General features: G+C 39.6%; 1 protein-coding gene across 5 annotated transcripts in view; it reads left to right on the top strand.

Annotated features, from left to right (window-relative positions):
- The window catches only part of MPPED2 (metallophosphoesterase domain containing 2), a 173,756-nt gene that overhangs the window by 11,406 nt on the left and 136,101 nt on the right, over positions 1-26,249 (top strand). For 2 of the 5 annotated variants that reach the window (XM_059931304.1, XM_059931307.1), the window contains one exon: positions 7,439-7,461. The exons of the other annotated variants lie outside the window; for them this stretch is intronic. In XM_059931304.1, the coding sequence (XP_059787287.1) occupies positions 7,439-7,461 (23 nt within the window). The remainder of the gene's footprint in view (positions 1-7,438; positions 7,462-26,249) is intronic. 5 annotated transcript variants of the gene reach the window in all.

Raw genomic sequence — 26,249 nt, 5'->3', positions numbered from 1 at the left:
AATGAGGACGGTATTCACATGGCAGCTGAGAATGTGGTCTGAAATCAGAGATCTGTATACACATGCTGATCCCGCCAGTTACTAGCTTGGCTAGGTGATGATGGACAGGATTACTGAACTTCAGTCTTCTCATCTGTAAAATGGGTTTGATGAGTCTCTAAGACGGTTGTAAACAATATATGAGATGATGTATATGACATAGTGCCCAGAAGATAGCACTTGATAAATAGATGCTGTGATAATATTTATGGTCTTGTGCATTAGCTGGTGAGCATGAAATAAGTGTTAACATCTTTTTGTTTGAACTGCTTGCATAAAACTTGACAGTCCAACTTGTTCTTGTTGCTTTGTTGTGTTTTACAGCATCTGTCAATGTTTGCTTGGGCATTGCTAATCTGAAATGATCTGAAGCTTTTAGGGTATCTGGGTGATCATTCCATGCCAAATTCTTACAGGATTTTGTTTGTCTGATCTGAAGTTTCATTCTTACACGGTAGGAAGTAAATGTTTATTTCAGGTCTGAATTAGGTATCCTTAGATGCAGGAAGAAAGTTACAGAAGTGTGTTACAGAATGATGCCATTTGGTTAAAAAAAAAATCTCAAAATGTGTAGAAAGATAAATACCAACATTACTGGTGATCATGTAGGGAATAAATTTGCAAACAAATCTGGGGGAGGGAGTGATGGGTAAAGATCTTACACTTTTTATTTTATATACTTTTGTATAATTTAAATTATTTTTATAAGAACTATGTAATACTTTTATGATAATAAAAACTTTTTTTAAAGAATGATAAAAATGTGATTTGTCTACAATCTCTTCTGCTTTGTTAGCAAGATTTGCATTAAAGGCTCACTCTAATGTAAATCTTCTACTTTCTTTGAGCACCGCTTTCTTGGGAGGTACCTTCTTCTGTTTTATGTTATAATCAAGGTATAGACCAAAGGCTGTTCATTGGTTCAGTATAATTCAGCTTGGTCATGTGTGGGAAGATGTGAGGCCAAGGATGCTGACTACTTCTTAGTCCTATAACTGGAGGGAAATTTCTTTAAGAAGTACCTTCCAATTCATTTTTGAAAGCCAGCAGGGTATATAGTATCAGTAAACAGCTTGCTATAGTGGATGACTTGACAGTGTTTCAGGGAACCTGGATTCTGGTCCTGTCTTGGTCACTAATTAGGTTTGTGATCCCGAGCAAGTTGAGCCTCTTTGAATTTCAAGTTCCTCACCAGCCATTGGACTCGATGCCCTTTAGCATCGTTCCTTCCTACTCTGGCAGTCTAGGGTTTCTCCTTTTCTTCTCTTTTCTTTAGTCCGTTTGAAATTAAGAACACAAATCCCTCATCATTAGTGATATTCTGTAGGGAAAGACTATAATAGTGAGATATCATGGGGACGCTTTGGAGGGGGGAAGACCAATGACCTCTTCCTCACACAGAGGAAGAGTATCAATGAATGAGCGAACGTCTGGGGCTCTGTAAAATTGCACATTACTAACAAGGTAGAAATTCATCCTTTGTTGCAGAGCTGGGCTGCATTCGCTGTGCAAAAAAAAAAAAAAAAATTTCTAAACAGTGTTCTCTTGGTAAGCTGCTTTCTCCTCCTCATTACAAATTTATCACCGGCCTGAACATTAGCATGGCCATAATTTCTGTTAATGTTTTCAATCTGAAATTTGTCTTGGAGATGGCTGAATGGCCCTTTTGGTTTGTGCTCATATATAAACATGGGGTATTTTTCTTTTCCTCTCTCATTTCTTTTTAAAAATAAGTTCTTTTTCCTATATGCTCCCTGAGGGCACTGGTCTTGTGGTCTGTGGCAGTTAGACTTCATTTTAGAACTGACTTATTTCCTATTCCATCAATTTCTTTGTTTGAATTCTGGCTTTAAAAAGGCAACCTAAAATTAAATAATTTTTTTTGTCCATATGGATTTGTTCTTAGAAACTTAGCTGTATGTTGCAAAACTGGGTAGTTTTGTTTGTTAGTTTGTTTTTGGTTACTTGACTCTGGGAGGGTAAAGAATTTTGACAAATAAAGTGGATTCTTTCTACTGTGGTATGCCTGGATTTCAAATCCTGAAGCAGTTATCTACATTTACAGAGAGAAAGATTCATACGGAAAGTGTGGCCAGTTCCTATCCTGAAACTAGGAACTCGCTGCTCACCTCTCCTTATGGATTAAATTTATCTCCTGCTCTAAGTACAGTTTTTTAAAAAATTTCTTTTAGGGAGACATTTTGATAAAAATAGACAAAATGACAAGACTAGCTAAACAGGAAGTATTATAATAGGGAGTCTGTATTTGAAACATGCTTAATTTTAATTCTGAGATTTAGAGTCAATGAAGATGTAGATTTTAAGACATAAAAACAAAGGTAATGCCACTAAATCTGCCACATTTTGTATAACAAACTCTAGGTAGTTCTGAACTATTTCCAAAAAGGAGAAAAAGCTCACCGAGTCTGGGAAGATCTATCCACCATCAGCTTGTTTTTCTTCTTTTTCAGTATTTCCTTAGCTCTCTCCTTCCCATGTCTCTTCCCCTTTTAGACTTTCCTAGCATCCTGGAAACAGGATGTTTCAGTAGCTATCCTGGCATGATTAGGCTATTATTTCAATATTAGTACAGACAAAACTACCACACTTTTCCAGACCGCCGTGTTAGTCTGCCTCTTTTTTTTAATGTAAAGAGTACACTTAGAGGCTTTGTCTATGTAGAAACACTAACTCTGCAAAGAGGAAACTCTGTTGAATTTATTGGCCTTTGCAGTATTTGGGTCTGCATATTTTTCTTCTATTTTGCTTTGAAGATTTTTTTTCTTCAGTTTCTGTCCCTTTAGAAGGATAAAATATATGCAAATAAGAAAATGCGTTGTTGCAGGCTTTTCATTTTTTTTCCTTTACCACAAATCAAGAATATAAGCCCCTCTAGTTGGTTTAAATTTTTGTATGGTTTTATATTAAATAGCAAAGCTCTTGACATTAGTTGAGAAAAAAAACAGGAAATGAAACACTAGTACCATTTAATAAAGCAAACAAGCAAATTTTCAGTACTTGATACTATTGCGCCTTAAAATTCCAGATGAGAATTAAACCCTTCTTTTTTTTTTTTTTTTTAAACCCTTCTTGAAGTTCATTTGTTGGTAGTGGCTTCGTTAAAAGATTACAGGGCACTACACCATAACATGAACTCTACTCAAATCCATTTATTTCTTTGGCTAGACAGTCTCTGAAACCTTCCAGCTCAAAGATTTGACAATGCTTGGATTGGAAAAATATCTTTTCCCATCTTTTGGTGGGCTATTTTGGCATTGCTGCTGATTGGCTAAGAAAAGTGGCTTACTTGTAGTATTTAGTTTTAGGTATTTGGGCCACAGACCAAGTTTCAAACCGTTTACATATTGTACACTTAGTTTAAAATGTGTTTTGCACAAAGACTTAAAACTGAAATCAAGAAAAAAAAGTGAAATCTCCCATCAGCTAAGCAACCTCAGCATGTTTCTCTAATTTCCTGAGTTAGCCTTTTGCTATGACATAGACATTCTACCAGCTCTATTTTGGTCCTGAGTTTTGGAAAATTTTTCCCCCTTTTGTTTCATTTTGCTTTGCCTTAAGACTTCAGAGATAACCACAGAAGCCTGTCAGACTGCATTAGGCATTTTTTAAAAAAATCACAAGTATCATACCCATTGCTCTTGGTTTTGCCTTATATTTAATATATTCCATTTTTCTTAAAAGTACCAACTTTTGCATGTTGGTCCTGCTTGGGTGGGCAGCAAATATAATGTGGAGATACATGTTTTATGGAGAAGAGGGAAGATAGTGGTATATGTGAAGGAGAGAGAAAAGAGGAGAGGGAGGGCCTAGCAGATATATTCTGTTAGTTCATAACTCTTTCTTGCAATTATGATGTCCCTGGCCTTGGGCTTGACTTTAACACCAGGAGTGTGTCAGCATCCCTAAACATCCGTCAGCAGGAAGCTAAGACAGATTTCACCTTGGCTTTGTGGGGTATGCATGCCAACTCTACATACCAATGAATCCAGCATTTGAAAGGATCAGAATAACAATTTTTGATCCCTGAGAAGGAGCAATTTGGTAGGCCTTTTTAGGTAACTCAGAAGTTGAGGTTTGCATTTCAATATATATATATAAAAAAAAATCCATTTGAGAAATAGTGAACTATGAACTGGCTTTTGAGAAATGTAAAAGTATCTGAAACTTCAATTGCCCAAGGTCTGCCATCTGTTAGTATCTAGGAGACTTACCATGTGTTGTGCTCAAATTCTGACTTTTACAGGTTAACTTGTTTTCACTTTGTTCCTGACCTTCACATTTTGGGCACAGCTGGATGCACTGAAACCTATTTTGACTCCACCAACTTAGAGAAAAGAAGAATGAGGAGGGGGGAGTCTTTGGGAAGAATAGACAGACTAGGAAGGAGGTATTAACTCCTAAAGGATATTAATTCCGAATTCTGCCATAATGCAGTTCAAAGAAGGATCTGTTTTCCCCCATGTGAAATATAAAGGCATAGGTAGGTGTCCTTTTCCTTACAGAAGAGTGAGTCCACTACCACCCCCTTGCCCACTGACACTCTTGAGAATTCAGAAGGGAAATAATAACCCCGCGGGAGGTGGTTGGCCCCATGTCGTGCCCCTTGGTGGCGGATGGCTGGCCTGTTTTGCATCTCTCCATCTCGACCCCTCCACCACGTTAACGGCAGCCGGCACGCTCCACTGTTTATCTTGGAATTGGATACCATCATCTTGGCAACCAAACTGGGACCTTTCCTGCTCAGATTGTTTGTCATTTGTTGTTAATTATCTGTTACCATAAATTCTGCACTTTGAGAAAAAAGGGAATGTTTTGAAATATTTCCTCCAACATGTAAGTGGAGCTTCATTTTCTGTGGACAGAAGAGGGGAAAAAAAGATCAGCCCTTTTGGGAATGGGTTTCAGGGAAATCAAATGCTCTGGTTTTTCAGACCGGATGGGTTAGATCCTGCTAATGCAGCCAGGATTTGCAGCAGAAGAACCTTTGCAATTCAGGAATGGTCTATATTTGTGAGAGGTACCCCCTTTTGAGGGGAAAAAAAAAATTTACCTTTACATAAGGAGTTGTGCTTTTATCGCAGTCTCTTTGTGCCATAATTGTGTGTTGTGTGTGTATGCTCGAGAGCCTGCTCCCTGCAGTTTCTCACTTTCAAAGGTTATTAAGACAGAGCAGTCCAAAGTGAAAAGTAGCTTCTGCTTACCTGCCTTTATGAGGCGTTTATTTTGTCAAGTGTAGAATTAAAATGAGCTTTCTGGCCATTAGTGGATTTTAGTCATGCCCCCGCACTCTGCAGGGAAGGTTGCGTCTCCTTATAAACAAACAGCACTGTTTTGTGAGGTGCTGTATCCTGAGCCGAGGGAGCCACCGCTGGACTTACTGTCTTAACAAAGCCGTCAACAGAAGAACAGGAGACAGGAAGAATGCATGCATGTATTTTGGAGGGGCGAGTTTGGGAGTGAAGTGGTTATTGCTAAGCAGAAATCTAGGCACATTTAAAGACATAAAAACTGAAATCGTTTGAAAAGTTCCAAAAGAAAGTATATCCAGAATCCAGGCTGTCTCTCCACCCCGGGACCCCTTACATGTGTTCGCTTATAGTCTCTGTGGCTAGTATCTCATCTTTACCATGGGGATCATAACAGTATATGCTTCCATAGGTAATGGTGAAGGTTATATTAGATGATGCTTAGCACTGAGTAAAGCACTTAGCACAGTATCCCAACGCTCAATGCATGGTGGCTACTGTTACTAATATTGTTTACCCACAACATCAATGCTTGAACTTCAGCAGAGTTTTAATGGCGGCACATGGACCATCATCACCATAACTTTTTTTGGTTGCCATTCAGTTTGGTGTGTCTGTTTTCTTCTCGTTGAGGAGCTTTTGTTTTTGTTTTCCTCTCATTGTTAAAGTTTTTATGGTTGTGCTGTCTCCCAAGGGATTCCCCACACTGGGAGGGAGGGATTGAGTTTCTGTTAACCTGCTGATAGTCAGGGCACAGACTTAATAAACACCGATCGCAGCTCCTGCCTGCTGCTTGGGACAGTGTAGCTCTCAGAGATGTGCCTTTTCCTGGAGTTGAGGAATTTGCTTGGGTCTGCTGCCTTTGGTTTCTGCAGAGCCAGAAAATGTTCTTCCCAGGCTTAGAAGGAAGGAATCCTGACAATGGTGTTGCCCCTGAAATGAAACATCCTTTCTACGTATTCCACTTCCGTTATCCTTTTATTTCCTCTCTCAGTGTTTTTTAAAGGGAGTACGGTAGGTGTGTGTGCATTATTTTAGAGCACAGATGACAATCAGATTTTAGGATTAAGAAACGAGTATTAACCTAGTGTCTCAGATTTAGGAACAGTTTGCGTATGAGAACGAGAGACTGGATGGAGGAGAATGGAGGTTGAAAAACGCACCCTCAGACTGCTCTGGGGGAGGCTGGGAGAAGGATTTAACACTTTGGATTCTTTAGAGGCCATTAAAACTCTGATGGGATCGGATTACCTGACTGCACATCTGAAACATGAAACTCTTGCCCAAACCGTGCAATCGAGTTAAGCTCAAAATTCAAGGCCTTCCCCTAAGACTGGCCTCTGGGTAAGCCTCACTGCGGATGGCAAAATGATTTCCTTTGAGAGAAGCAAGACTGCAGTGCGGTTTTTATGGCCAATTGAGCCTGTATTTTGGTGCCAGCCAGACAGTTGGCAGCACTTAGTGCCAAGTTCGGTGATCTGTCCACCAGTTTTTCCCAAGGTCTTCAATTCCGTCTGGATTCAGGGCTGACATTGAAGAGAAGTACATTGTAAATCCAACTTCCTAGGCATGCCTCCTGAATTTTTTATTTTTCCAAGTGGAGAGGTACTGAGAGGTGCCGGGAAAGCAAGAGGCTGCTCCCCTGCTGTCAACTTTGAGGCTTGGAATGATGTCCTCCTCCCTAAATACACTTCCTTTCCTCTCTCCACCTGCCCCTACCCCTTTCTCTGGATTATGTGAACCCTTTGTGTGTATGGACTCAGAGCACCTACAAGGAATGCTTTCCCTTGGTCGCACTTTTTATAAATGTGTTTTCTGAGTGTTTGTGAAATGTCCGTCTTCCACTAGGCTTTAAGCTCTCTGAAGGCAGCAACTCTTTTTATTTTGTGTTGCCCATCTGTATCCACAGCACGTATCACAGCGCTATCACGTTCTAGATACTCTCCAAATACTTGTTGAGTGAATGAATGACAGTTGAGTTTTCAGGGATTCCATGTTCTCTTACTATGTGCTTTCCCACGAAGTGTGTGCTCCCTTGGAATCATTCATTCAATTTGAGAGCATGTATTTAGACTTGATGGTATACTTGGCTTTAAAAAGGGTAACTTATGAGTCTCCCGTGTCTTTTTCAGGATGGAGCTGGACGAAGCTCAGAGTGAGTATTTCTGATACTCCTACACTAATGCTATAACCTATCCTGCCTTCGGTTGACTCTTACTTTGACAGTAGTAGACTCTCATTTCTAACACAGGAAAAATATCAAAGTTTCACTTTCATCTTGACCCTAAAGATTTGGGTTTCCTATCTTGTTCTCTACCTTAAAAACTGAGGTATTAGAAAGTATGTTGTCTTAACTCCTTGTAAAGTGCTTATTTATTTATCCTATTTGGCATCAACTATTATTGGCTAGAAGCTTGAAATTAATTAGGATATATTTCAGCCCGAGTACCAGGAGCCTGTCAGCTGTCCCTAATATGTGGAGTTTACCTGAAATGAAGACCATGAAAACAGGTCATCTCTTATCATGGGAATCACACATTTTGCATAAAGTGAACCAATTTTATTCTGTATCCTTATGTTTTTAACAACTTTACTTTTTTTTTTTTGTAGTAAACTCTTCTAATTCTTATCATACGACTATTTTCACAGAAACCTGTGATTTGGGTTTACTACAGATAACACCATTATAACAGCATTGGTGTTATGTAGTGATTGAAAGCCTTCTGAAATTTTTGTTTTAAAGGTGAAACAAATGCAATTTAAAGGAAGTATGTAATGGATTTCTAATTACTGGTGACTAAGCTATAAACTTCTTGAAAAGTAAATGACAAAAAAATGCTGCTGAAGAGTGCCAAGCTTAAGGAAGAATTTTACAAGGGGCAGAGCATAAAAGAGGGGAGAGAATAAGAGAGATTTGCATGGCAAGCACTTTGGGGCAGGAAGTTGTTAATTTAGGTGATGGGCTTTAGGTTTTCTCCCTGACTGTCCCCTTACTGTGTCTACTAAGAAAGGTGTTGTATAATTAGGCTTTCTGGAGATCCCCTTTGGCTGAGGACCTAATTGAGTTTCAGGACTAGAGAGCTGAGCTGGATGGAGTTGGGGGAGCTTTTGGCCCTGCTGGTCGAAACCCTTTGACGGACCTGCCTCTTTGATAAGTACCTGTAGTGACTGGCAGTGACATTGTTTGGGGAAAGTATGGTTTAGTAATTGAGTAGTCAGTGCTCCTTAGTATATGAAAATCTCTCTTTAACATAGGGAAGACACCAAAATCCACATGTGCAATTTAAATGAGCTTGTATTCTGCATTATAAATATGCACCGGATGCCAAGTAGAAAACCGGAACACTCTCTCAGGATGCTGTTAGGGCCAAGCGGAATCTCATTAGGGACGGCTTCAAAGATCAGTTCCTCGTGTCCATAAAAACAAGTGTAAATTATCTGGTGCGCGCCTGCTGTTAGCAGTTGCGGTGTTGCATTATGCATGATGCCAGACTGCACAGAGAAGCCGCAAAGCGCTCGGAGCTCCGAAATAGATGTGGGGATTCCTCCACCCATACATAGATATTGTTTTGGTGCTGAGTCCTACATTTTGGAAATTTATTGGTGTGTTTCAGTTAATGGAGGGTGCCACATACAACCTGCTCGTACATTTTTGATGAATTGGAGTCAGTTCGGAGAGGCGTGATAAGGCTCTGAATTGTTTATATGAACGACCAGTCTACTCAGATTTATGTCTTTTGTCCACATCTGGAGTCAGATTAGGGGCATAGCACAGTGCCTGGTACAATAAATAGTTAGTGATGAAGAAGTGAATAAATGGATGTCTTCTTCTTGGGTTTAGCAGTCAGAATAATGTAGAAATGCAAACCACCCAGCCCTTGTCTAGTAGGGATGTTTTGCTTATTTAGGGAGACAATCAAATGTGTCTGAATTAAATAACACTTGATAAAATAACCGTGTGTGCATTGTTAGTAATAGAAGGATCAAGGTGTATTTTTGCATACCTGTGTGCTGTGCTCGCTGTGAGGGAAACATGTAAAGACTTTTACATATGGACAATTGGCAACCCAGAGAGTTTAAATGACCAGAGCAAGGTCACACAGGACGCCTGACTTACAGTACATTGTGTGTCTCTTTATGACCCTTAGTGGGCAGAAGGGGCTTAAGCAACTTACAGTTTGGGGCAGACAATAAATCCTAACCGATGTCCGCTGAAAAAAAATGCATAACGTGAAAGTTGTGAGTTAAGTTTTATTTGGGGCAAATGAGGACCATAGCCTGGGAGACAGCTTCTCAGCTAGCTCTGAGGAACTGCTCCAAAGAGGTAGCGGGGAAGGTCAGTATATTATATATATATGATTTTAGTGAAGCACCAGTTCTGGCAGAGGCTGGCTGCTAGTCTCGAGGAGCAAATGTCTCCGTTAATGATTTTAGTACTTTTCTAGATATGAGGAGATGCAAGAATTTGCGCTCATAAAAAATCTTCTCCTGAAAATATCTTAACTATCTGAAGTCCTGTTCTGTCAGTTTTCCCCAGATCACAGAGGTGCCTCATTCCTGGTCTCCATCCTGAACTCCTTTCAGGGAGTGTTGAAGGTCAGTGGCTGTGGTGGATAGTGACTTAATCCTTGTAGAGGCAGATGGCAAGTGCCAGTTTTTAGTTGGCAGTGAGTAGGAGAAGCGGGGGAGAATTTCTTTAAGAACACATCTGAAATAAGCCTTTTACGAGTAATCTGACTTCATTCTATTAAATTGCTTTCCAATTTTATTTCCTGATTTTCCACTGTAGACATAACCCAGGTTAGTCAAAGGGTCTTCATGTCTAATTCTTTTCCCAAACATGAAAGAAGGAAAGCTCCCTGTAGGAGGCACCCCGTTATGGAAAACTGTTTAAATAAAACAGAAGCAGCTATTTTCTGCCATGGAGGATCACACTTTGCTTTCATTTCATAATATCTCCTCCTTTTCTTACCACCCATGTGTCCCTTGGTTCCTCTAAAACCTGGCAGCGTTTTTCTGTACCTCAGAGTCCAGAAACCACGGACATTTCCTACTCGGAGACAACGCATATTGGACGGCACTTGCATCTTTGCTGGGATGTGGGAACTGAGAAGTGTGGAGCCATATGCCGTGGACTTGGACGGTGGCTCACATTCCAGACAAGTGAAATGGTTTCTGGCCCACTGCTTGTGCTGTGTGGGAATGAGCAAACCTATACGCTTCTAGGTCTTTTGGAGACATGAAGATGGAAGGTTAGATGCTTCAACACCGTACATTTTACAAAGTTCAATTTGAGTACAGTTTTGAGACCTGACCGTGGTTGTATATCAAGGGTTACTTCAAAGTCACCTGCATTTTTGAGAATTTCTCAAAGGTTGCTATTTGGAAATAATCTCTCTGACCAAAAAAAAGTGGTGTTACCGCATAGAAAATTGCTTCCGTGAGCCGTAATCGGTGTTGGCATCACTTGGGAGACCGTCGAAGTGTGTCTTCTTCACTAAGATTGAGAAACCCCATAGCCACGAGTCAGTCTGCAAGGAGCATTTCCAGCCACGTGCAGTTTTCCTCTTGGAAAAAAGCTCTGTGGTAGGTGTGAGGTATCCTATTAAACTTCTTTATGTTAAAACTGCAGCTGGGCCCAAGTTGGCTTTGGCGATGGTCCTCTCTGCCTAGGGTGCTGCAGATCTAGCTATCAGCCAGACTCTCACCAAATGCCTCGGATGCTGGTGCAGTGGCCTGCAGCTGGGCCTTGGCTCAGTTGCTGGTGGTGAGCCAGAAGTACCTGTTAGATCTTTAAAAGCGGAGCAGCACAGACAAGTAGAAGAATTCTTCCAGCTCTGTGGCTTTTCTGGGAAGTTCAGAGAGGGCATTTGGCAGCAACTTTTGCATTCAGTTCTAACTATTGAACTTCGTAATAGGAAAATTATCTAATAAAAGCTCTAGTTTAGGGTGGTGATTAAAATGAGTAGTTCTGGAATGCTCAAGACCCCCACTTAACTGCACAGAGAAGCTCATAAAATATGCATGGTGAGGAGTGCAGCTAGTGAATATATTAGTTGTAGCAGTCTATACCTCCCTGTAGAAATTATACATCTCCATTGTTTATATACAAATGTGTGTGTATGTATCTGCACACATGCCCACAGATAAATGAAGGTTTAAAATTAAACATAGATGAAAGTGTTTTCTGAACACTGCTTATGGCTATCTAAAAAACAAATAAAACATTGGACATTGTTTGCATGGGGGCTGAACACCTCAGCTAACGATTACTAACACGGTTGACCTTGTTTTCTATTGAGGGCACCGAGAAGCTACATTATTAAGCCTATTGGGTCAACCCGGAGTTCACAGTTAACATCATTTTTCTTTCTGTGGAGATGAAAAGGTCTTCAGCCAGATTGTTTTCTTCTGGTTCCACACCAGGTGGGGGGTAGCATGAGTTTTGCATGACTATGGCTCTGCTCTATAAATAAGCAGATTCAGTCTTTTGTTTTAAATGTAATCAGCAAGATTGCATTTGCATTGCTTGTAAGTGAATCGCATAAGTGAAATTACATTGCCTGCATCTCATTTGGTATCATAAAATGTTACGGGATGCAGGCTGTTTTTCTCCAACTAAAGTGTCTTCAGTTGGTATTAGGGTGCTTGCTTTCATTTTCCTTTGTGACCAAATTTGTTGCATTCTACAGAGCTAGGGCTCATATTTTCACTTAGGTTAGTTGCTGGAGAAATACTCACTCATGTTCCCTAGAATGAGCTAAGATATTGGTTCAGTAGCGGGTAAATGGGAGTTTTAAGACTATCTCATGTCGTGTAGCAAGCGATTGGTAATCACTTTCTGTAGTTTGAGACAAACTTCTGCTTACTAAGAGTAAATAAACGCCAGTCACTGTTGGTTGGAAGTATAATGCAACCTAAAGCTTTTCAGGCAGTTATGTAAACCACAAAATGGTTTACATAAAACAAAAACCAAAAACTTCAGTTAGTCACTTTTTTTTAATGACCAGTATAAAATACATATCTTAATTGGCTCTTAGGATATTCTTAAGGCAGATGACTTAAAAGTCATTTTGAGATTCCCCCACTTATTTCCTTGAAAATAAATAATTTAACACAACAGTAATAATCACTGACTTCAAAAGTCAGTAATTTCAGTGACAAATGAGAATGCCCTATTTCATAGATCCCTCCCCCTTCCATTGAGGTTTTCTTAATTCATGAATTTTTCAGGTGGAAGTTGAGGGAAGGGTATGAGTTCTTAGATAACCTAGAACATGGTGTGGTTATCCACAAAACCGCTGTTTGTTAACTACATTACTGATAAAACCCCACAAGGCAGCGGGCAGCTGTAGTGCTGATTAGGCCCTTTGGTAAATGTGAAAACTGCTTTCAAAAAGAAAAAGTATGCCAGTTATACTGATCTACCAACAAAATCGAAGTGCTGAATAACGAATGATGATCTTTAGTTATTTGGATAGTTATTAGTAGAAAAAAAATGGGAAGAATTAAATGTGATGAATAGGAAATGTAAATATCAGAGGGTGCGTTTTTTGCCTATCAAAAGAGAAGACTTGAGAATACTAAATCCAAAAGCAAAACTAACATTCTAAAATAGCTTACAGGTTTTTTTCAGTAAGACCTTGAAGGAGAAGTGCAGTTTTGTATTCTCAGTATCTTAAAAAAAAAAAAGTGTCTAGAAAAACGTTTCATATGGAAGGAGAGGATTGAGTATAACGTCTTTTTTTTTTTTTTTTTTTTAATTTACTTATTTATTTATTTTTGGCTGTGTTGGGTCTTCGTTTCTGTGCAAGGGCTTTCTCTAGTTGTGGTGAGCGGGGGCCACTCTTCATCGCGGTGCGCGGGCCTCTCACTATCGCGGCCTCTCTTGTTGGGAGCACAGGCTCCAGACGCGCAGGCTCAGCAGTTGTGGCTCACGGGCCCAGTTGCTCCGCGGCATGTGGGATCTTCCCAGACCAGGGCTCGAACCCGTGTCCCCTGCATTGGCAGGCAGACTCTCAACCACTGCACCACCAGGGAAGCCCATAACTTCTTTTTAATTAGTAAGTTTTTAATTGAAGCATGAGACATAGAAGTGTGCAAATTAACTGTATTTGACTAAATGAATTCTCACAAAGGGAACATGCTTATGTTATCAGTATCGGATGTAGTTTTAAGGATCGTTTGTTTTAGTCTGCAGAACAATATTCTAAAGTCATAAGATTGTAAATATCATAGTCTCTGATAAACTTGTATTAATAAAAATTGTAGAGACCTTTGTTACTAGCACTGTGTGATTTACAAAGGAGATAATTGTACATGTTGGGATCCCAGTGGTCTCCTTAGGATTCCTCTGTAGTTGGAAGTTGCAGGGCTGAGCATATATGTGACTACTGTGACTTTTATTTAAACTGGTCTCTAAGGCATACTTTCCATTTGTAGTCACTTAAGATTTCCTGAAGGCTCCTCTCTGTGATTTGATAATTCTCTGGATAATATTTCCAAACTGATGACCTTCTTGAGATAAAATAATTTTTTTTAGTCTAGCTTTAAAGACATCTTTATTTTCTATTCCATTCATCACCATTTTCTCATTGAAAAAATTAACCATGCCTATCCCACTTCAAATGAGCAGCTGCACTTTGAAACTAGATCCTTCTTTTGGCTGTAATTGTCCAAATGAGGAGGACTAGTTTGGCTAACTATTTTGAAAGGAATTGGTTGTGACTGTAAAGCATTTTTATGCTTTCAGTTTTTTTCTGTTCAAATTTTGGTGTGTTCCCAGCTAGAAAAAAAAAAAAAAAAAAGGGAAGAAGAAAGTTAACAAGGATGGAGGGAGGGAAGAAAGAAGGACAGAAACAAAAGAAAGAGGAAAAGGAGGGGAGGCAGTTCACAAAATACTTATAAGCAAGACAGCTCTTACATGAGAATAGCTTAACTCCAGCTTTGGAAGAAAGGGAAAGAATGACTCCAAAATCTAGTCTGAGAAAGACTTCGGGGCTTGAAGTATGACTGTAAACTACTGACACAGAGTTTTCTTTTCTTTTTCACAAATTCCCCCGAATAAATAAAATAGTAATAAAATACATACATACATACATATATGTGTGTGTGTGTGTGTGTGTTTATTCTGTTTGGTGTCATTTTCATCTATTCCTGCTATACCTACCTTGCTCAGTATGATTCTGAAACTATTTCGTTAGCGGTTGTCTTTGGAGCCAATTCATGGATATATAAGGAAAGAGTTCTGTTTTCCAGTTACAGATATCATCTTCATACATATTCATTCATACCTTCCTGGTGAAGTCCTTAAGGTGCCCAAGGAATAAAATTCATCAGTGAGTTTTTAATTTTGACTTTCTCACTCTGGCCACAGGGCACTTTAGAGTTACCAGGCTAAATGTCTTCTTTGGTTGCCCCCAAGAGTTTTTATATAAATAGTACTACGGCAACCTTATACTTGTCTACAAAGGTACTAGACTGTCTACTAGAAAGCTGATCCAAATGATCCTATGTAAATGGGAAATATGGTCTATCAGCTTACAGACTGAAATAATTGCACATTCTGTTTAGGTGACCAAGATGGTTGATTAGAGATGTTTACTGATTGGTTACTTAACAAGTAGCCATTTTTTTCGAAGGAAACTAACAATCGTAATAGATTAGCTGGCTATATATGTATGTTAAATCTCATAATAACTAGGGAAGAACACTTCCAAATGAACATGAATTATAGCTCTGTTTATTATACAATTGTGAAAGCTAATAATTTGTCTTGACATAATAGCTGCCTTGAGCTATCAAGAGTCACGAATAAGTGAAAATACATATAAATTTCCAAAAATATATTTGAATTCTTATATTTTGATTATACAAAATTATACATTGTCTCCAACAAAAAGTTCATACTGATACCTCTAGTTAAGACAGAAATATTCTAAAACTCACTTAACCTTATAAAGAGAATGGCGAATACAACGGTCTCAGAGTTTTAATATGTACTTGCTTATTTGGCATGGTCATTCTTTTATTCATTCACTAATTCAAGTATTTATTGAATTCATGCTATGTCCCAGGCAAGCAAACTGCTTGAGTCTGGGACTGTTTAACAAATTGAAATGATAATCTCATAAATTTATTATGGGGGAAAATAATTCAATGTAATGCACACTAATGATCTGTATTGGCCTTGAATCAAAATTTGTCATAGCCTAGAGTATAAAACTAACCCTCATTATTTTGATTATCTTCCATTTGATGGCTTTTTCTTCATTTTGTTGTCTTATTTTGCTTGGTTAAACACTCTTTTTAGGGAACCCTTTTCCCCTCTCCTTCAGGGCATCTTAGATCTTCTGGGCTTCAGGGCAGACAGTCTACGTTAGACCAAGGAAACCAGTTAAAATGAGCAAACCAGACAGAACAAGACAAAATCCACAGAGATTATAATAATAATAATAAAAAATAATGGCTACCTTCTTTTGAGTGCGTATTGTCTACCCAGTAAGTGCTAACTGCCTTAATACATTATTTTATTTAATTCTTACCATAACCCTTGGAAGTAGGTGGTGTTATTCTCATTTTGCAGATAAGAAAACCAAGGCTAAAAGAAGCCGCCCAGAGTGACCAGGGTTTCACAGTTGGTCAGTGAAACATGTTTACCTGAGTCTATGCATCATGCTAGTCTGTCAAGGAGGCAGCGATAGACCCACAGATTAAAGACTTGGATTTTGACTGTTTTCTTCTTCATGAAGAAGCATGAAATAAATACAATCAAGATCCACAAACATATTTTTGGAATAGTTCCACTGATTGAGGCTCTGTAGAGAAGCATGACCTAGGATGACTTTTTCTCTCAGATAGAAACACAAGTATGGAGGAATTCATTATTAGGAGGCTGGGGGAATCCATGGAGAAAATCATATTGGATTGAGACTCAAGTGGTGTAGGCTTCAGTGCCCTCATCTGTAAAATGGAACTAATACTGGTTAGAGCAGATGGTCTTCAAGGATCCTTGCATCTCAAGCATTCTAAGATTTTAGTCTGAAGTTACTCAGAATTCCTTGTATTCCTGGACTTTCCACTCAAATGCTATGTGGATTGGAAGATAATGCAAAGAGAGGTACAAATGGAAACATTACACTCACAAGTCATGTAATTCCAGAAGGAATGCTCAAGACTATTAACTCATTCAGCTAAACACCCAAAACTGAGTATAAGCATTTAAGAAGAAAAAGATTTTCTCTACCTCTAAGTACATTTGGGGGCCTTTTGAAGACAGAGATTTCCTCAAAGAACACATTGATATGGAAGTATGAAATAAAGATGTGGAGACTGGGCCTTTTACTGACTGAAATGAAGAATTTGAGATTCCAGAGAAGTGTGTCAAGGATTTATTTCTTTCACTGGTTCTTAGACACACTCATCTAAGAATATATCAGTGGCCTGAGCAAGCCACTAGTTTCAGAATGGCTGCTGACTCACGCTTTGATATTGGACAAGTCTCTCCAGCCTTGTTTTCTTATCTGTAAGATGTAGTATAGGTCCCCCAAACTGCCAAAACATCTGTAAATCAAGTATATCTTTAGATGTCACACAAGCCAGAGAGTGACAATATTGAGATGGTGTTTGGAGTGATGGGGCTCCCAAGTGACTTAAGTTATGGCCGAATGACCAAGTCAGAGGACCTGGACTCAACGTCATTCCTACGGAGAGGAATAAGAAAATTCCAAAGTGAAAAAAAGAAATATGCAGTTCAGTGAGAATGGTCTGTCCTCTGGAATGAGTTAAATAGGTGATGATAATTCTGCTGTCGTACACAATGGCATCGAGGAGGATGGTGGAGGAGGCCAGATTGTTCAGTCCAGCATTGCTGTGGAGTCCTGGAGACTCTATGTTGGGGTTGGTGTGAGCTGCAGGTCTAGAAGGGACGAGAGGGCCTGTGGCTGTGAGGAGCGTATACTAGTGCACTAATGTAAGGGAGACCAGGCTTAAGGGAAGGCAGAAGTGGGGGATCTTCCCGCCCAAAGGTGTGGCAGCAGGTGGCAAATCTCTAGTGGATATTCTTGAGTTTGGGAGAAGAAATTTTAAAATAGGAACCCAGCCTTAAAGGAACAGAGTGAGGGCAAATGGATTGCATTCCCTGGAATTGTAGGTTATAAGGGCTTATGGCAGGAAGGAGGAGAAGCCCATTTCCTAGAACTGAAGTGGAAAGCAAAGCAGAGGGAGATGCCAAAGTGGCTTGTCCCTGAGTTGCTTGAGGAATGGATTAGGATTTTCTGGATGCCATCTATGGTCAGGGTTGGTCAGGGTCAGCCCAGAAGCCTGGCCTGGGACTGAGCTGAGTGGTGGGCATGCAGCTGCCATAGCTCTGGGGAGAGAACTGGCCTGGGGACAGGGAACCTTGCTGTGCATTTGTTGGGAAATTCACAAAATGCCTGGAGGACCCTATGTTAGTTAAGGTGCCCCAAGACAAGCCAAGAAGTTTGAGAAGGGTGTGCTTTTTCTCTCTAGTTCTTAGTTTGCCTCATAAGGTTAAAAAAAAGGAGCAGTAGTCCTCATAAGTCCTGACTTATGTTTCTGATTATTTATGGTCATAAATGGTCAGTGTAATCTACCTGACAGCTTCCTCCTTGCTGTATAGGCTTTTCTTGTCAGTAATACTGAAATCCTTACAATGTAAGACAAACCTGTGCCGGAGATGGTCCTTGGAGTTGTAGATACCATATTTAACCCTCAAAGAACACTTTGAAGTGGCTACGGATCCTTCCTTCATGAGGCTTGAATCAGGATTCAAACCCAGCTCTTCTTATTACAAAGTCCATTCTTTTTCATGAGACCACCCTGACTCTCAACTTGAAGTACTTTCTTTCCTGTGTCTCGATCTTGTTTTTAACAGGAACAATGAAGATTTTCAAAATTCCAGCTGCCGTGCCTAGAAATCTACAGAAAGAAATGCTGTCTTCTCTTTGCTTAACCTTTAAATGCTTCAGACAAAAATATGTGTTGGTTTGTTTTTTAACTGTAGGAAATGCAAATGTAACTCACAAGTTGTTTCTTGAGACCACACCATCCTTCCCAAATTTGAAAGGCACGGCACTGAATTTTGGATCTTAAGATGATGGTCGTGGGCGAGCATGGAGGTAGTGAGTGAGCCCTGATGTTTGTGTTTTCTGACTTCAGTGTTACATTATGTGACTCTAAGCAAGATCTACATTGTTTTTTTACTACATAAGCCTTGGCTTTCTGCGTCTCTCTTTTTTTTTTTATCTGAAAGACAATATAAGGAACGTGGTAGTTTACTTTATAAAGTAGGTTTGATGGTGCAGTTGGCGGCAAATGGTGTTGAGTGGTGATGGAACAGTGATTTTTGGAAATAAACTGTGTAGGGGAAGAAGAGGAAAGGAGATACATATGTGCCCTGTGCTTGCATTGGAGCAGGCAATGCACAGGTGGGCAGTGTTTGTGCTCGTCCCTGGGCTCGCCGTGGGTGGCCAGGACTGTCCAGAACATGATTTTATGTATCTTAGAGGAGTTGCTGTCATTTTTTTCCCGGAACTATTGGCATTTGGGGTTCACACATCACTGAACTCCTGGTCTGTTGGCATTTGAAGAGTAGGACTCACGGTGTTTCTCACTTATGGCGAGAAGTTATATAGCTAGTGCCCCAAATGGCCCAGTTCATGAGCACAGGCAGCCCCAGTGTTAGGGCTGTGTGTCTAGAAATCTTGTCTGGGCTTGACAGCTTAAAAGCCTTTAGGGGGAGTTCAGCAACGGGAAACGGCTAAGAAAATTATGACAAAACTAACCCATGAAATATCCTGCAGCCAGTGAAAACGTTTATAAAGAGTCTGCAGTAACACTGAAAATGCTGATGTTATAATGATTTAAGTGGAGCCCAGAAATCCCCGAATATAACATTTTGAATGCAGAATGATCCCAATTATGTTTTAAAAATGCATAGTAAAAAGATGAAATGGAAAGAGGCCAAAATGTTACTAGTAGCAATTCTTAGGTAGATGAAGCTGGGTTCATCTTTCTTTGCTTTGTATACACATATTCTTAATTTTGTTGATGTTAGTTATTTGTGACTTTAGTAAGCATATATTTTCCAGTTAGGAGGATAAAGGCTTTTTTAACAGCAGAATAATAATTTCTCATATTTGGGGGAAACTTGCCTTTCTGGATCAGGGAAATTTGCTTGTCCTTTGTGATTCTGGTTTCTCAGGTGACTCTTATTTGACTGATTTAACACATCACTTTGTGTAAAATAACACCTATTTGACACAAGTATTGAGATGACCTAGAAGACTTGGCAATTTTATTAGTATTAGGTGAATAATAATTTTAAGAGATAGGGTTGAATTATGAGTCACAAAATGGTATGTTCTTTCGCAGTTAGGGTGCAGGCTGCTTTATTATCCATACAGAAGAGAAAGTTGGAATAATTCATTAAGCAGACTACTGGGTTTTGTCATCCTAGTGAAATTAGGGCTATCCTGAGAAATTTCTGTAGAGACAGAAATAATGACAAAACAATACTAATTATGATCATTATTGGTCCTTCACACCGTACTCAGTGCGTTCTCATTATTTCCTCACAACAGCTCTATGAGGTATTTTTACCCCTAATGTAAATGTGGGAAAACTGAAGTATGAGATTCAATAACTTGCCCACGTTCCAGAGATTGTCCATTTGTATATTTGGGATTTGGATCCATGCTGTTTGTCTCGAGAACTTATTATACTCATAAAGTATTATGAGCGATTCTAGTAAATTTCATGCAGGAATTTATATTCAACTACCTGTTTTTCTTTCAAATGAACTAAGAGATGGATGTGAATGATATGTAGACCAGTCAGAACACCTGATGACAGATAGCACTTTATGGTTTTCAGGGTATTTTCTGTTGGACAATACCAAGTGGACAAAACTCGAATTTCAGAAGCTTATTAGGTGTTTAAAAGTTATACCTAATATTTGAAATCTTCAGATCTAGAGAAAACTTGTATTTCTTCAATTTAACATTGGATTTGTATAGAAAAAAAGTACTGGACTGGGAGGCAGTGTAATAGTGAATAAGCCAGGAGTTGGACAGACACCTCTTGTAATTGAGGCTTCACCATTTATGGCATCTCTGACCTTGGGGAGATCATTTAACCTCATTAACCCAGTATTTCTTATTTGTAAAATGGGATTAATAATACCCACCTTATAGGGTTCTTGCAAGGAATAGAGGAAGTAATATTCATAAAATTCAGGCACAGTGCCCAGTGCCTGGCACTCACTGATGGGAGCCATTTTTTTTGTTACTGGGAGTTGGGAAGCATGGAACCTGGAGCCAGTTCTGCTGCTAACGTTGGTCGTGAGCAAGTCACTCAACCCGTCTGGATCTTAGGCCCCAGTGGCAATAATAACACTGTCTGTTTTACCTACAAGGTGAGGATGAAATCAGATTATACATGAAGCAGCTTTTTGAAAAAGTGTGAAGGGTTGTACCAACATACAAGTTAAAGATGAAGGGAACAGTAAGCAGATCAGAAGGGGCAAAGTAGTTGACTTGAGTTTAGGTTGCAACTGGAACTTCCCACAGGAGTTCAGTTTGCAGAGAACAAGTTGAGTGAGTTATACTCAGTCTCCTGTGAAAAAAAGCTTTAATCCAGAAACCCAGCAGCATTATTCACAGATTCGCCTGCCTTGTGACCTCTTATCAAGAAAAAGCCAGCCCCGAACTGGACATTGTGGGAAGCCTTATTGCATATTTTCCCCAGTGAGGGTTGTGCCTTTGGTTATTAGGGAACTCCCTGACAGACCTGGCCAAGGTTTACTCTTTCACTTGAGAGTGAGAAAAAGAACAAAACAGCCCATTTCTTCAGCCTGGCAAGCTGTGGAAGCATCCAGTGTAGATATGTGCAAGCTGGTCCATACCCCCTCAGACCAATTTATAAAAATTATCTGTGTGCTAAATTGCCAGCCACACTCAGAGAAGTTTTGCTTTGGCAAACTCACATCAAAATTCCTGGCTATTCTCAAATCCCTGCCCGGCCGCAGGTCCTGTAGCAAACATTTTAATTACTCTTTGTTTGTCCTGACTCTTAAATGTTGGCTACAGGACAAAGAGAAATTATATTTCCTGTCCCGCTGCCCTTATTGAGATGGGTTCATGATTCTTACCGTGTTTCCCAGTATGGTGACATGCTACAACATGGGTGGGAAAGACGCAGTAATTTCTTTGGAATCAGAAACTGCTTTGTAGTTGGGGGTTATAAATGCTCTCAGTGACTTTCTCAGGCTACCACTCACCCTAGATTCCAACAGGAATCACGTCTGTACAGAACAGTGCCAGCTCCAACCTTAATCAAGTTTAATCTGTCAGCCAAGACTGCTTTCCTACAACGGGCATTTGGAGGCATTGCCTATTAAAATATCAAGTCTTTAGCACTGCCTGGAAAGCAAATCTGAAGGCTTGATTGCAACTACCATCTTTTAATTATTATTATTGTTATTGTTGTTATTTTCAAGAGCAATTGATATGGGAGTGAGAAGGGGACTGGTTGGAACTTAGCATGCCCCCTTGGCCACCCCTCCCTAAAAGATGATTTAAAAACAGGCAGTGAGCCAGAGAATTTGCAAGACTAACTTTCTCATGTGGAAGAGAAAAATTATTGCAATGCCCTTTAGCTAAGTACACTCACTTCAGCCTTTATGGACGGCAGTGATCACATGGTCACCTCTTCATGAGGAAGAGAGCTTGAAACAATCACACAGCAGAACCTCCAGAGATTGGGGGTGGGATGGTATCTCACAGGGCACAGGCAGTACCTGTAAGGTTTTTTTTTCCTTCTTTTTTTTAAAAGCCGAAGGCTTTTTGAGGAAGTTATCTTCTTTCCAGAAAACTAAAGTGGCCTAACTTCCTTTTCATCTTATCCATCATTGCTGTAGCAGAAAGAGATAGCTGACATGCCTGAGTCTTAGCAGACCGGTAGGGCACTACAATAGGCAGTTTTGCGGAATGCACACCTCAGATAACCGCCCTCTACAGCTTAGCATTTGAATGGGTATATGCAGGTGTGAAAAGGAGCAGACAGTATTACGCAAACAAGGTGAAGGAAGACTTTCTCGTAAACTTTTGCAAATGTTGACACAGACCTGAGAATTAGCTGAAGTTTATTCCCTATCCAAAGTATCCAGGAAAGTCAGTGATTTGAAATAGAACAGGGTAATTTTATATGTGAACTATCATGAGACCAATAAAAGAATGTAGAAATGACATATAACCAGGCACTGGAAGAAATTGGATCTGGCCAGGATAAGGACTAGGGTGTAATTGGATTTGTGTGTTATCTCCTTGGGTGTTTAGGAGATCTTTGTGTGTGTGTGTGTGTGTGTGTGTGTGTGTGTGTTTGCACTGAATGTAAGCTAACTGTTAAAAGTACATTGTATAAAGTTTGGCCTCTATAAAATGTGGCCTGTACTTTGGGCTCAGTCAGTCTTAGCTAGTACCTTTTGGTGTTTTTATAAAGTTTGGAATAAAATAACCACTTGTTCCTGATGGGTACCTGGACTGGGGGAGTAGTCATAACTGTAGTCATGATGATTCGTTGTCCAGATTTTGTGAAAATTGGAAACTGGATAATGCAGTCCGACTTGACTTAGCAATCCTTACACCACTGTGAAGTAGAGAGGTACAAGCTTTAACAATTTTAGGAAAGTTTAGGTCACCTTAGAAATGCAGTGTCTACCAGGGAATTACCTTCCTGTAAATTCGGCCCTCTGACTCACTTCCTCACCTTCTTACCTCTCTCTCTCTCTTTTTTAATATAGTGTTCCTTTTATGTTGAATGACATTACCGTAGCTCTCTGCTTGGTGAACTCCTACTGCCCCTTCAAGACGCAGATAAAATATACCCACTTCGTGAAGCCCTCCCCATCCCCAAATAGAACTAATTCCTTCCATCAATCCTTTTCTTGGAACACTCTCAATAATGATGGCTAACGCTTAATGAGCACTTAATATGCACCAGTCCCTTTATAAGCAACTGTCATTTAATCTTTGTGTCAACTTTATGAGGCAACTACTGTTATTATCCCCAGTTTACAGATGAGACACCTGAGGCTTTGAGAAATTTAGTAACTTGTCCAGGGTCTCAAAGCTAGGCAGAGACAGAGCCATGGCCTAAACCCATGCCTTGTTGATTCTCTAAGTGACATAAATGACTCCCGGACCTACATAGATATATGTGATTTATGGTCACATCAATTACAGTTTGGTATGTATGCCCTCCCAAGCAAAAATGTGAGGTTCAAGATGGTAAAAATGACAACCCTTGTAAAAGAATAATTCTTAAAAATTCTGACTCTCACACAGATATAAAATGAATACTTGTTAAAAAATTTATATACCTCATTAATAAACAAGGGAACCAAGAAATTTGTTATAACAGATTTATAGGAGGACCACAAATTTATATGGAATAAAAGAATGTTGAAACGAATTCACAAATGGATGCAAAACTGGAGGGGGAGTCAATTGAACCTCCACTGGACAGAATTTATTTGCATCTGTAGATAAGAATTATTTGCATTGCCTTCACTTATCTACAAGTTACAAAGTTGTATAATAGCCCACAGACTAAGGCCTATATCCCTGTGGGATCATATAATGCCTAGAGGCTTTATCATTCCATGAAAAGGATGCTCACTCCAGTCTTAAATTTTTCCCTATACCTTTGAGAAACAGTATTACATAGCAAAGGGCAGAAGCTCGTGGTTTAGATAAGCTCTGAATCCAAAGTACCAAGCTTACTTGTGTGACCTTGAATAAAATTTGGAAGGAATACAAAAAAGTTCACATGCTTGGCAGGTGTGTACAGGCACACACACATGCATCCTGCAGAGAAAGATCTTGAGGGGATTAAATGTAATAATACAGGAAAAGCCCCTGGCACATAGTAGATACTACTAAATTTCAGGTATTATTATTAGTAATAAAGTGTCATGTAGTTGTTGCTTAATAAATGTTGAGTGACAAAATCAGGAGTGGACAGACTTTCCTGTTAAGGTCCAGATAGTAAATATTTTCGGCTTTGCAGGCCATATGGCATCTGTCACAACTGTGAAACTCTGCTGTTGTAGCTCAAAAGCAGCCATAATAATATTTAAACAAATAATATAATTGTGTTCCACTAAAACTTTCTTTCTAAAAACATGCACTGGGCTGGATTTTGCCTTTGGGCTACAGCTTGCTGACCCTGGACTAAAATGATTAAAATGGCTAATTCAGAAGCTTGGGGTGAAGGACTAATTGCTAGTCATACCTATTGGTAGACCTTGCCAATGTCACTCAACAGGGAAACCTGGGCAGAGGTTGGCCAGTGCTAATCTGAAGTTGTAACATGGGAGAGGGCATTTCCCTTTGTTATTATTCAAAGTAAATCGACTACTGGATATGCAGTCAGACCTAGATTTTAATGTTTTCTCTACCACGTACTAGCTGGGTGATCATGGGCAAGTTACCCACCAGGTCTGTACCTTAGATACACCAACCCTGAGATAACCATGGGGAAATGTTAACTGTGAAATACTCTACCAAGGTAGTAAGTACTCACTGCCAGAGAGGGAAGTAGTCCCCTATTGATTCTACCATTGTGTGGGAACTATGTAATTTCTATGGTTGAATAGTAGACTAGCTATTTCAGCAGAAGATAAAGATGTAAGGTAAAAACATTCTCTCATTGTCACGAATCAGTCTCCAGAGTAACATATATTGAGTCTGAAAATGATTGTATTGGATTAGTTTTGAAAGGTCTTTAGATGTTGGCATCATGTTAAGTTGCCTTACAAATAAGCAGTTGTCTTGAAATAGACTTACATGATGTCCCATATGTAGCTAAAAATGGTCTTTCTGCCTTAGGGACAACTGATATTTTGAAAGTAAGTCAATAAACTCAACCCAAAGTTGGAAAAAACATTAAGGACCATTAAAACCCAACATCTGGCTACACACTTTTAAGAAGGCCCATTAGCCATGCAAATATGAAGTTATCTGCACTTCTGATAAGTGCAATTAACTAAATAATGAATTCCATTAACAGCTACTTGTGAGACATTAAGACTTGGAAAACTTGGCTTTGATGAGGTGGAAAGTAGACGAAGACAATAGAATTTGGTTTCCTTTGGCAGAGTTTTAATACAAGAAAAACCCCCTTTTTATCAGTTAGATCCAACATCTTCTCATGAATATCCCCCCAACATTTAAAAAGTGAATGGTTGTGTTTTTTTATGTCTCTTAACATTCTTTCTACTGGACTGGCCAGTTGAAGACATATTTTCAGGTGGATCCAGTGTTCAAAAATGACCCATATTTTGTTCTTGAGGTTGTAATTGTAATGATTAATTATTAATTAAAAAAACTGTGTGCCCCATTTTAGGACAGAACCTGCTCTTTTATCTCTGTGTGTTGTGTTGTGTAAGAGGAGGTTGTAAAGCTGGCGGATGACAGAGCAGACACTGAGCCGTCAGCTTGGGGCAGAGCCACCTGCTGGCCTTGTGCCTTTGCTTAATCTGAGTCTCAGGTTCCTCGTTTGTAAAATGGGAGAAAGACAGGGCCTACCTGCTGTAGGGATTAAATGAACACTGTCCAGATGAAGGGCATCACATAGTACCTGGCTTCGAAGTGAAAACTGTAGCTGTTGCTCCTCATCATTACCATCGTTATTTTCAGCCAAAAAATTCTGTGTCAGTATCCAGATGTCTTAGTCAGCTGGTATCACAAATACTATAGACTGGGTGGCTTAAACAACAAACATTTATTTCTTATGATTCCAGAGGCTGGGAAGCCCATGATCAAGGTGCCAGCCAATTTAGTTCCTGGTGAGAGCCCCCTTCCTGGCTTGTAGATGGCTGCCTTCTTGCTCTGTCAAGGTCATCTTTCTTGTGTCTCTTTT

This window comes from Balaenoptera ricei, chromosome 8, assembly GCF_028023285.1.
Source record: "Balaenoptera ricei isolate mBalRic1 chromosome 8, mBalRic1.hap2, whole genome shotgun sequence".
NCBI lineage: Eukaryota > Metazoa > Chordata > Mammalia > Artiodactyla > Balaenopteridae > Balaenoptera > Balaenoptera ricei.
Note: the sequence above shows the minus strand (reverse complement) of the source record. Positions and strands in the feature narration are given on the sequence as shown.